General features: G+C 44.6%; 1 protein-coding gene across 1 annotated transcript in view; it reads left to right on the plus strand.

Moving 5' to 3' along the window:
* The first annotated feature begins 8,448 nt into the window (after positions 1–8,448).
* LOC140908379 (uncharacterized) overlaps positions 8,449–13,307 on the plus strand; it is a 106,608-nt gene continuing 101,749 nt past the window's right edge. Inside the window, exons 1-2 of the mRNA XM_073335357.1 lie at positions 8,449–8,512; positions 8,850–9,692. Coding sequence (XP_073191458.1) covers positions 8,882–9,692 — 811 coding nt within the window. The 5' untranslated portion in view covers positions 8,449–8,512; positions 8,850–8,881. The remainder of the gene's footprint in view (positions 8,513–8,849; positions 9,693–13,307) is intronic.

The following is a 13,307-nucleotide window of genomic DNA, read 5'->3' on the forward strand; positions in this document are numbered from 1 at the left end:
TATCTCAAAATGATGTACATTGTTAACCACTACCTCGTCTCACACACAGTAAGCCCCACTGCAGTCACCTGTATCTTGGAGGAAAAGAACACGGCCCCAAGTATTTTACCTTTCAGCTTTGGAGATGTTTATTCAGATATCCAAATTCCAATAACAGAGAGAAATATAAAGAGATATTTGCTGGTTCTCTCACCCTCTTACTTTGACAGATTTTTCAATTGGTACTATTACTTATTTGTATTATGGTAGCATCCAGGAACCTCCAAACAAAGATCGGGCTCCTATAGTGCTAGGCACTATTCAGTCATGTAACAAAGAAGGTTGCACCAAAGAGCTCACAATCTAGGGGCTGTACTGAGATTATTTGCCAAGCACCAAAACGAGCCAGATGTAAGAATAGTTACTGTTTCTGAACACACTGATGCCCAGACAAACACATTCAGGGTCTCTCTTCTTCTATCATCCTCAATTGGTAGGAATGGGCACAGGGTGACACGTTATTTTCTGTACATCAGACATTCCTAGCACACTTCTGGAATAGTATTTACAACAGGCACATTCCTATTTGCATTTTCACTGATTAATAGCTTGGGAGGCACTAAATAATTTACTGAGACATAATCAGCCGCTATCTGCAGCATGGACACAGATGGGAAGACGATACAAAGACATTGTACATAAGAGATATTACTGTGTATCCATGGAAACCGTGTCTCTCCCTTTGCCGGTTCAACAAGGTTGCACATCGTTAGGGTGTCTCCCACTCCTGGCAACGGCAACTTTGCAGTGTCAGTCAGTAAATCTTTGCACCCATTCTTGCTGTCAGCACAAAGTGATAGAGAGCCCAGTGAAAACGTGAGCTGCATAGGAAATCGACTTTGATGTAACATTGCAATCATGTCTTCTTATGCAACAGCCAATTTCAAGCCTCAGTTCAATAAAGAAGAACAAAATGGCACAGGCTAAGCTAGACTTTGTTCTGTTGGACCATTGCCTATAGGCTATAGTTAATTTTAGTGCTCACGACTGTTAAAAGGCTGAAGAATTAGACTAGACTCAGGTGGAGGGTGGGTAAGTGTTATGCAGGAATTGCATATACTTAGCCTGACCCACCAGCATCCATGGTATTTCAGTGAGATCTGAACCTGACGAGAGCTTCTAATTGTGTTAAACTGGGTAATAATATGCTGGTGCATGATAACAGCAGAAAAAACCTTTTAACCCTTCCATGTCAGTTAATCATGTTTACAGTAATTGCCATGCATGTTAGGAGCTTTTTTTAAACCATAAATAAAAGTAATCATAAGAAGTCAAAGCTGAAAGGAAAAAAAGAGAATGCAACTAAAATGGAAATTTAATTTAAATACATTAAGAGAAAATTATAGGCTAGGCTTTTCCTCTCAGGCTATAATTAAACTACTTGTCAATGTCCAAGTTAAGCCAATCATGGTTAATGCACAAAAGAAGTGTCTATAGGGGAAAAATGGAATTACTTTACAGATCTTGCAATGCACAAAGGAAAAAAATGCAAATTTGTTACTGTAAGTCCTTGCATTCTTAAGGATTGTGGCCTGCTGCAATGAAGAGCAAGGCAGAAATATAATGTCACTATCGTATGTGAAAAACAGCAATTAAAATATTGTCCCACAGATGCCAGTGACTTATAAAGGGCCAAATTGTCACCTGGGTTACATTGCTACATAGGGAAGCAAGGGCATGAATTGCCTCCTTGAAATCACAATGGGTTTCTTACCCTGCACTATATATTATGGGGAAGATGGAGAGCTGCAACTTCCCCCTTCCATGCACATATGGGTAGCAGTGTAGCTGCTGCTATTGTGCAGAGCACTTCCCCCTCAGAGCAACTCATAAGAGGAGGAACTCATAAGAATGACCACACTGGATCAGACCAATGGTCCATCTAGCCCAGTAACCTGTCTTCCAACAGTGGCCAATGTCAGGTGCTTCAGAGGGAATGAACAGAATAGGTAATCATCAAGTGATCCATCCCCCATCGCCCATTCCCAGCTTCTGGCAAACAAAGGTTAGAGACGCTTCAGAACATGGTTTTACATCCCGGCCCATCCTGGCTAATAGTCATTGATGGATCTGTCTTCCATGAACTTATCTAGTTCTTTTTTGAACCCTCTTATAGTCTTGGCCTTCACAACATCCTCTGGCAAAGAGTTCCTCAAGTTGACTGTGCGTTGTGTGAAGAAATACCCAGGGGGGAAATTAGGCCTCCCAGAGTTTCAGTCTGTCTCCTGACATGCTTCAGGGTCAGCACAACAAGCACTATCCTTTGCTCGCAGCAAAGCATAAAACATAAATGAGCAATCAATGAGGCACAAATTCTGCCTCTGATGTGTGCCTGTAACTCCTGTTGTGGACATCTGACTTTTACTGTGACGGTTTCAAATTCCCCAAAGCAGTGGTTACCAAGATATGAGCCATGAGATAAACTCTTCTTCAAGATGTCTTTTGCACTATGAAAACCGTTTGGATCCACTAGCCTGAGGAGATCCAAGTCCACGTACAAGTTTCTAGCCAACCTACATTTGAACAAGTCTACACTCTCTTTAGCTCTGTTGTTAATACCGAAAACAAAAATTCTTCACACTTGAAATAAAGACATCACTCATACATAAGTCTAGTTCACAAAATAACGCTTCTGCAGAAGAAAATTCAACTAAGCTTCCTTCTGCCTGTCATTCAGGTTAAATTCCACGGGCCAAATTCTGCTGTGTTATACCTGTGTACAGCATGGCTCTGCATGCTTAGAAGGCCACATAATCAGTGCTGGTCTAATCCAGGAGATGATTTAGTTGCCTATGCATCAGAATTTAAATAGCTAGATTTTTTGGCAATTGAAATTCAAATCCTAGATACTCCACCTTGATCTCCCCAACCTAGAATTATAATTCCTCATTTACATTGCAGCTCAATGGACATAGTTTCCCTCCTGATAGCTAATCCCACCACTGCAAGAGTAAATTAAAAACAGAAATAAAGAAATAGGCAGGGTGTGATCAGTTAAACAACCTAAAAGCTAATCCATTCCACAAGCTTTTCTGTTTGTCTACAGCATATATTCTATTTAGAAAAGATCCAGGTGAGGAAAAAAATTAAGACTAGCGCTGTCAGGGAAGCTTGGATCCCCCCTTTCTGAAAATTTTTGACAAAAAGAAAATTCTGGGGCGGGATTTTGGCAATCAATTTTTGGACACTTTTTGACTGGCTGCCATTTTCCAATTTTGGTGGCCAAAAACCAAAACATCTTTGGTTTTTTCATTGTTTGGTTGTTGAAAACTGAAAATGTCCAGATTTTTTTATTAAAAACCTGAACAAACTACATTAAAATGGGCATTTCCTATGGAATTTTCCACTTTGAGGAATCAGCCATTTTTCAGCCAAAAATGTTTCTAATGAAATTTTCTGACCAAGACACTCTGCCCTTGAAAGAAAGTCATTATTCTTGAGAGAAATGATGGGTTTGAGATTAAGGCACATGGCTGAGACTCATAAGAATTGGGTTCAGTGCCTGGCTCTGCTTCAACATTCTTGTGTGACCATGAGCAAGTCACTTTCTCTCTCTTTGCTTCTATTCCCCATCTGGAAAGTAAAGATGACAATGCTTCCTTTGTCTTGCCTATTTAATGTGATGTCTATTTCATATAAACTCTTCAAGGCTCTGCCTCTTATTTTGTGTATATATAGCATCTAGCATAATGGGATCTTGGTTGAGGCCTCCAGGTAATATTATAATGCATAACAGGGGTCATGGATGGGGCAATGTATTGTCTGCCAGGTGCTTCTGAATTTGCAGAGTAGATCACTCTGTGTATGTCTGCAATTAGAAGCCTGTGGCTGGCCTGTGCCAGCTGACTTGGGCTCGGGCTAAAGAGCTATTTAATTTCGGTGGAGACATTTGGGCATGGGCTGCAGCCCGAGTTCTGGGATCCCTTACCTGACTTCATAGGGTCCTACAGTCTGGGCTCCAGCTCCAGCCTGAACCCAAATGCCTACACCACAGTTAAGTAGCCCCTTAGCCCAGGTCAGTGGCACAGGCTAGCTGCGGGTTTTTAATTGCAGTGCAGACATACCCTCTGCCTGCCTGGATGGCCCCTTCTCACTGTGTAGTCCCAGGCCTCTGGTGTTTACATAGTAGGAGAATGTACCCTTTAATGATAGTTCTTCTCTTTTGTTCTTTTCTTGTACATAAGAAAACTGCCTACACCATGCAGCACAGGGCAGCTAAAAATATTCACAACATGAATGTCTAATTCCCAATGTGTATAACTTAATATATTGTATTTGTATAAATTATCTCATTCCTGATACATTCCCTTTTCCCTTTGTTACTGACTTCCAAATCAACTTGCACTGCTGGAATAATGCATGTCACGTAAGTTCTTAACATGAGGGGGGTGGGAGTTCGACTCCATTTACCCTTAATATGATTTCAATTTTTATTTTAAAATGGTCAGTTCTCATATTTGTTTATATAACAAAACAGTCCAACTTGTAGAAAATAATTCCTCTATATACCAGTAATCTCTTTAAGCATATTCTTATAGCTTTGATGCTCATGGAAATCACTGTATAAAATGAAAAATAGCCAACATCTACAATGTTCGTAGGCACTGGGCTATTTTTGTTTCCCTTTCATTAGTTGCCACTTACCTTCACAGTTTAAGCAACACATAACATAATATTCACTCACCAGACATAGTACAATTTAACCCAATTTAGATTAATCTCTTGCACCGCCCCACAGTTAGGACTATGGGGGTGTGAACAGCAATGTGCACCAAAGTGCTGGGCAGTAACTCCCTCGTGGACATTCCAGGGACATACTAAAAGGTTCCTAGTTTGCATTAATGTGACCTCTTCAAACAGGACAACGTTAATGCGAAGTTGGAACCTTTTAGAGTATGTCTACGCAGCAAAGAAAAACCGGTGGTTATCCTGTGTCAGCCGACTTGGGCTTGCGGGGCTCTGACTGTAGGGCTGTTTCATTGATGTGTAGACTGCCGGGCTCAGGACTTTCCTACCCCACTGGGTTCCAGAGCCCAGGCTCCACTCTGAACCCAGAAGTCTTATCCAGAAGCAATGAAACAGCCCCACAGCCTGAGTCAGCTGGCACAGGCCAGTCATGAGCTTTTCTTTGCTATGCACACATGCCCTTAATTCACACCTGCACTGTCCACATGGGGGAATTACAGTGTGTTAGGAATGAAGACTTGCAGAAGTGCCTGCCCAGTTTCTGGGTTGTCTGTGAGCCCAGCTGAGCCACAGCAGGGCTGTCCAATTGAAGGCTCCACTTAATTGGCCAAGGAAGTCAGCAAAGCCTGCTTTTAGCAACAACTGATCTCTGGCTGCTCCATGCACATGTCACAACTGCCATCTCTTCTGATCCTGCCTTGTCCCTACCCTTGCTCCAGCCCGCATCCTGCTTTGTTCCCAGCCTTGCTTCTGTCCTGCTTCAACCCTGCGCCCTTGCCCTGTTCCTCATTCCAGTTCTGAGCATTGGCTGACTCGTGGTTTCTGACCCATGGCTCTGTTCCAGGCCTCTGATTGCCACTGCTCTGACCTCTGACTGGCCACCTACTCGCTGATTTGTGACACAGTGCAGCACTTTGGTGCACACTGCTATTCAAACCCCCATAACCCAAGTTGTGGGGCACTGTAGACATGCCCTTAGTTTTCTGCTTAATTTAATAGAAAGTTTTCTGCCACAGATGCATTGCAAGGAGTTTGATCAAACAAAATGGCAGCACCATGGGTAGAGTCTTTTCCCCAACTTAATGGCTTATGGGCCATCCATAAAGTTCAAGTGTGCACTCTGTGAATAAGCTTGAAAGAATTAAAACACTTTCAAGAGTCACTCTCACAGTGTTGACTCAGCACTTACCCTGTATGTCTGCAGTGCCTTTGGAGGTTTATCTTGAAATTGGTCTTTTGAGTAAGAACTTAAAAATGGAGAGTCTGCCTGCTCTTTGTGGACATTAAGGATCAAACTTTCAGCATAGTCTATGAAAGATATATACCTAACTTCAGTGTGTAATACTGTGTGCATGCAACTGCAATAATTGTACATGTAATTGACTATTTTGAGAGATAACTGTACATTTTGCACATGCAGTCACCATGATTGTACGCACAATTGCTGTTCTGTGGAATTTAAACACTCAAATGCACATGTATGTTTGCACACAAAATTATTTGTGTGCAGTTCTGGATATTTTACTCTTAAAATCCCACAATGCTCTTGTAAAAGTCTTGATATCCTCAGATAAGATTTCCTTCCCCTGCTTCTAATATTATTAATTACAATGGTATAGATGGTCCACTAATATCCTGTGTTCCATTTGACTTTGGATGGGCTATCACCAGCAGGAGAGTGAATTTGTGGGGGGGGGGGTGGAGGGTGAGAAAACCTGGATTTGTGCTGGAAATGGCCCACCTGATGATCACTTTAGATAAGCTATTACCAGCAGGACAGTGGGGTGGGAGGAGGTATTTTTTCATATTCTCTGTGGCTGTTACTCTGAAACCTGTCATTTGACTGACAGACATCCTTCTTCCCAGAAGCACTTGCATTTCTGTGGTGCTGTACTGTATCTCTTGTGAAGTGCTTTGAGATCATTTCGGATAAGGGTGGTAATTCATACTCAGCATCCCCTCTGCCAGGACCATTTCAACTAGTCCATATGTACAGAAGTCAGGAATCCCTGGCCATATTCACCAGAAATTATTCACTGCCCCTTTTAGAAAAGTTGTGCTGCTCAACTTAATACTTGCATTATCCAGATTGCCCTGGGAAATTCCCTGGGAAATCACTGCCCTATGAGCACTAATTAAAAAAAGGTAATCACTAACACTGGCAAGAAGGAACGTGTTCAACAGACATCATGCAGGTTCTCACTTGGACTTAATCTATGTGCTATTAAATTGTCTGTTTATTGTGGCAGCCAAAAGTAGCTTCCTGCAACTTTTATCATTTGTATAATTTCAAAATATTGAAACATAAACCTGCACTGAATTTATTGCTTAGGATGCGCTTATCAATTGACAGAATTTGACAGAGAGCTTGGAATACTAATGATCAACACCGAAAACCATTTTTTTCAACTAAAGTTACAACTCTGCTACAAGTCATCCAAAGCAGGTGATTCCATCTCAGGTTGACACTTCAGGCATAATCGGCCTTGTTGTGATTAAGAATCATACAATCATAGAATCATAGACATGGAAGGGATATCGAGAGGTCATCTAGTCCAGTCCCCTGCACTCAAGGCAGGGCTAAGTATTATCTAGACCATCCCTGTCATAAATATAAAGGGAAGGGTAAACCCCTTTGAAATCCCTCCTGGCCAGGGGAAAGCTCCTCTCACCTGTAAAGGGTTAAGAAGCTAAAGGTAACCTCGCTGGCACCTGACCAAAATGACCAATGAGGAGACAAGATACTTTCAAAAGCTGGGAGGAGGGAGAGAAACAAAGGGTTTGTGTGTCTGTCTGTAGTCGTCTTGGCCAGGGACAGAACAGGAATGGAGCCTTAGAACTTTTAGTAAGTAATCTAGCTAGGTATGTGTTAGATTATGATTTCTTTAAATGGCTGAGAAAAGAATTGTGCTGAATAGAATAACTATTTCTGTCTGTGTATCTTTTTTGTAACTTAAGGTTTTGCCTAGAGGGGTTCTCTATGTTTTTGAATCTAATTACCCTGTAAGATATCTACCATCCTGATTTTACAGGGGGGATTTCTTTATTTCTATTTACTTCTATTTTTTATTAAAAGTCTTCTTGTAAAACACTGAATGCTTTTTCATTGTTCTCAGATCCAAGGGTTTGGGTCTGTGGTCACCTATGCAAATTGGTGAGGCTTTTTATCCAACATTTCCCAGGAAAGGGGGAGTGCAAGTGTTGGGAGGATTGTTCATTGTTCTTAAGATCCAAGGGTCTGGGTCTGTAGTCACCTAGGCGAATTGGTGAGGCTTTTTACCAAACCTTGTCCAGGAAGTAGGGTGCAAGGTTTTGGGAAGTATTTTGGGGGGAAGGACGCGTCCAAACAGCTCTTCCCCAGTAACCAGTATTAGTTTGGTGGTGGTAGCGGCCATTCCAAGGATAACGGGGGTAATATTTTGTACCTTGGGGAAGTTTTGACCTAAGCTGGTAAAGATAAGCTTAGGAGGTTTTTCATGCAGGTCCCCACATCTGTACCCTAGAGTTCAGAGTGGGGGAGGAACGGTGACATGGTGGCGCAGCGGTGGGATTAACCTGAAATCATTTTGAGATCCAGTTGAGATTTTTTGAACTAGAAATACAGATTTTAAAAAGGAATTTTTAGGAAGTCCAGAAGGCAGCTTTGAAACTGAAAGCAGCTTGGTTTCTCTCTGCTTTGTGGCCAAGCAGAGACAAAAGGGGATTATCTTGTGAATTGCAGGTTTCATTTGCCTGGAGGCAGGGTACTTAACTCCTGCAGGGAAATTCACAGTCTTCCAACCCAGAGGTTTGTTTTTTTTTTTCTTTTCTTCCTAAAAGTAAATAGGGGGTGTGTGCTCTACCCATTTGCCTGGAGACAAAAGTGGCAGGGTTTTTTTTAGGATTTTGATTTTTTTGTTTTACAAGGAGCACAGGTTTGAAAAGAAATTTTTTTTTTTCTTCGTTGGGCTGGGTAAGCAGGTTTCCAAGTAGTTGGAGGTTTTTTGCTTTAATTTGGGCCCAGAGCAGAGACAAGGGAATTGTCTTTTTCTGTAGGCTGACAATCACTATCAGAGAATAGGTATTCTATTCCAGCACAGCAAAATTTTACAGCCAAGTTTTGTTTGTTTATTTCTAAACCTCAGGTGTAAAGTTAGTTAAAAACAGAGAGGTTAGAATGACCAAATCCTCAGCTCGACTACAGCTGGAATTAGCCAAATTTCAGGCTGAGGAAAAACAAAGGGAACATGAAAGACAGATAGAACTCATGCGGCTGGAGAAGGAGGTACAGGAGGCTGCACACAAGAGGGAAATGGAGGCAAGGAAGCATGTGGAGGAGGAGAAGGAAAAAGAGAGGAAGCATGTGGAGGAGGAGAAGGAAAAAGAGAGGAAGCATGTGGAGGAGATGGAGAGGATAAAGGCCCAGCAGAATATACCAACAAACCCTAGCAATCCTTCTCCAGGTACCACTTCCCATCCCAGAAAGTTCCCCACCTACAAGGCAGGTGATGATACTGAGGCCTTCTTAGAAAACTTCGAAAGGGCCTGCCTTGGGTACAGCATCTCTACTGACCAATACATGGTAGAGCTGAGGCCGCAGCTCAGTGGACCCTTAGCTGAGGTGGCAGCTGAAATGCCTAAAGAACACATGAACAAGTATGAACTGTTTAAATCCAAGGCGAGAGTCAGAATGGGGATAACACCCGAGCAGTCTCGTCGGAGGTTCAGAGCCCTAAGGTGGAAACCAGACATGTCATTTACCCGACATGCCTACCACATTGTGAAACATTGGGATGCCTGGATATCAGGAGCAAGTGTTGAATCTCCAGTAAATTTGCCCTTCCTAATGCAAATGGAACAATTCTTAGAGGGTGTTCCTGAGGAAATAGAAAGATACATCCTAGATGGGAAACCCAAAACTGTAATCGAGGCAGGAGAGATTGGAGCCAGATGGGTGGAGGTGGCAGAGAAGAAGAAAACTGGTCGCAGTTGGAGCGGAGACCAGAAGGGACCACCCCAGACCACACCCTATTACCGGGGGCCGCCCAAAGCCCCACCTACCTCCCAAAGAACCCTCCAGACCCCTTATCGTCCCACCACCCCGTTCTCCAGCAACCCTCCTCGTCCCAGTGACCCGTCAGCTGGACGATGTTTTAAGTGTAACGAGCTGGGGCATGTAAAGGCCAACTGCCCCAAGAACCCCAACAGATTACAGTTCATTGCACCGGAATCACACCAGAGGTCCACAGGCCCAGATACCTCCCAGATACCCTTGGAGCGGAGGGAAACTGTGAGTGTGGGCGGGAAGAAGGTCACCGCGTGGAGGGACACCGGAGCACAAGTGTCAGCTATCCATGCTTCCTTAGTGGACCCCAATTTAATCAACCCAGAGATCCAAGTGACGATTCAACCCTTCAAGTCCAACTCTTTCAATTTGCCTACAGCCAAGTTGCCTGTCCAGTACAAGGGCTGGTCAGGAATGTGGACTTTTGCAGTCTATGATGATTATCCCATCCCCATGCTGTTGGGGGAAGACTTGGCCAATCATGTGAAGCAGGCCAAGAGGGTGGGAATGGTCACCCGCAACCAGGCTAAACAAGCCGTGAGGCCTAGCTCTGTTCCGGAAACTTCTATCAGGACCCAGTCAGAGGTGATGGACCTGGACCCCAGGCCAATGTCTGCAACAGCAGTAGTGGATCCAGTCCCAGAGACCCAGACGGAACTAGTCCCAGAACCGGAACCAGCCGAACAACCAACACCAGACCCCGTGTCAGCACTGAATCCAGTACTTGCAACCTCAACACCAGAGGGCCCCACCGAACCTGAACTGGCAGCAGCCGATAACCCTACACAAGAGGCTCAGCCGGAGCCTGAATCCCAACATAGTGCACCAGCGGAGAGCGGTTCACAGTCAACAGAAACAGCTCCATCCCCTATATCGCTTCCAGAGGGACCAAGCCTAGGTCCACAATCCCATGAGGAACTGATGTCTCCAGCATCAAGGGAACAGTTCCAGACCGAACAGGAAGCAGATGAAAGCCTCCAGAGAGCTTGGACGGCGGCACGGAGCAACCCACCGCCTCTCAGCTCTTCTAATCGATCCAGGTTTGTTGTAGAAAGAGGACTTTTATACAAGGAAACTCTTTCTGGGGGACACCAGGAAGACTGGCATCCTCAGAGACAGTTGGTAGTTCCAACTAAATACCGGGCCAAGCTCTTGAGCTTAGCCCATGATCACCCTAGTGGCCATGCTGGGGTGAACAGGACCAAAGACCGTTTGGGCGGGTCATTCCACTGGGAGGGAATGGGCAAGGATGTTTCTACCTATGTCCAGTCTTGTGAGGTGTGCCAAAGAGTGGGAAAACCCCAAGACCAGGTCAAAGCTCCTCTCCAGCCACTCCCCATCATTGAAGTTCCATTTCAGCGAGTAGCTGTGGATATTCTGGGTCCTTTTCCGAAAAAGACACCCAGAGGAAAGCAGTACATACTGACTTTCATGGATTTTGCCACCCGATGGCCGGAAGCAGTAGCTCTAAGCAACACCAGGGCTAAAAGTGTGTGCCAGGCACTAGCAGACATTTTTGCCAGGGTAGGTTGGCCCTCCGACATCCTCACAGATGCAGGGACTAATTTCCTGGCAGGAACTATGAAAAACCTTTGGGAAGCTCATGGGGTAAATCACTTGGTTGCCACTCCTTACCATCATCAAACAAATGGCATGGTGGAGAAGTTTAATGGAACTTTGGGGGCCATGATACGTAAATTCGTAAATGAGCACTCCAATGATTGGGACCTAGTATTGCAGCAGTTGCTCTTTGCCTACAGAGCTGTACCACATCCCAGTTTAGGGTTTTCCCCATTTGAACTTGTATATGGCCGTGAGGTTAAGGGGCCATTGCAGTTGGTGAAGCAGCAATGGGAGGGATTTACACCTTCTCCAGAAACTAACATTCTGGACTTTGTAACCAACCTACAAAACACCCTCCGAACCTCTTTAGCCCTTGCTAGAGAAAACTTACAGGATGCTCAAAAAGAGCAAAAAGCCTGGTATGATAAACATGCCAGAGAGCGTTCCTTCAAAGTAGGAGACCAGGTCATGGTCTTAAAGGCGCTCCAGGCCCATAAAATGGAAGCATCGTGGGAAGGGCCATTCGTGGTCCAGGAGCGCCTGGGAGCTGTTAATTATCTCATAGCATTCCCCACCTCCAACCGAAAGCCTAAGGTGTACCATATTAATTCTCTAAAGCCCTTTTATTCCAGAGAATTAAAGGTTTGTCAGTTTACAGCCCAGGGAGGAGACGACGCTGAGTGGCCTGAAGGTGTTTACTACGAAGGGAAATGTGCTGGTGGTGTGGAAGAGGTGAACCTCTCCATGACCCTTGGGCGTATGCAGCGACAGCAGATCCAGGAGCTGTGCACTAGCTACGCGCCAACGTTCTCAGCCACCCCAGGACTGACTGAACGGGCATACCACTCCATTGACACAGGTAATGCTCACCCAATTAGGGTCCACCCTTACCGGGTGTCTCCTCAAGCTAAAACTGCTATAGAACGGGAGATCCAGGATATGTTACAGATGGGTGTAATCCGCCCCTCTGAAAGTGCATGGGCATCTCCAGTGGTTCTAGTTCCCAAACCAGATGGGGAAATACGTTTTTGCGTGGACTACCGTAAGCTAAATGCTGTAACTCGCCCAGACAACTATCCCATGCCACGCACAGATGAACTATTAGAGAAACTGGGAAGGGCCCAGTTCATCTCTACCTTGGACTTAACCAAGGGGTACTGGCAGGTACCGCTAGATGAATCTGCCAAGGAAAGGTCAGCCTTCATCACACATCTCGGGCTGTATGAATTTAATGTACTCCCTTTCGGGCTGCGAAATGCACCCGCCACTTTCCAAAGACTTGTAGATGGTCTCCTAGCGGGATTAGGAGAATATGCAGTCGCCTACCTTGACGATGTGGCCATATTTTCGGATTCCTGGGCAGACCACCTGGAACATCTACAAAAAGTCCTTGAGCGCATAAGGGAGGCAGGACTAACTGTTAAGGCTAAGAAGTGTCAAATAGGCCTAAACAGAGTGACTTACCTTGGACACCAGGTGGGTCAAGGAACTATCAGCCCCCTACAGGCCAAAGTGGATGCTATCCAAAAGTGGCCTGTCCCAAAGTCAAAGAAACAGGTTCAATCCTTCTTAGGCTTGGCCGGTTATTACAGACGATTTGTACCGCACTACAGCCAAATCGCTGCCCCACTGACAGACCTAACCAAAAAGAAACAGCCAAATGCTGTTCAGTGGACCGGAAGGTGTCAGAAGGCCTTTAACAAGCTTAAAGCGACACTCATGTCTGACCCTGTACTAAGGGCCCCAGACTTTGACAAACCGTTCCTAGTAACCACAGATGCATCCGAGCGTGGTGTGGGAGCAGTTTTAATGCAGAAAGGACCTGATCAAGAATTCCACCCTGTAGTGTTTCTCAGCAAAAAACTGTCTGAGAGGGAAAGCAACTGGTCAGTCACTGAAAAAGAATGTTATGCCATTGTCTACGCTCTGGAAAAGCTACGCCCATATGTTTGGGGACGGCGTTTCCACCTGCAAA

The sequence above is a fragment of the Lepidochelys kempii genome, chromosome 3, assembly GCF_965140265.1.
Source record: "Lepidochelys kempii isolate rLepKem1 chromosome 3, rLepKem1.hap2, whole genome shotgun sequence".
NCBI lineage: Eukaryota > Metazoa > Chordata > Testudines > Cheloniidae > Lepidochelys > Lepidochelys kempii.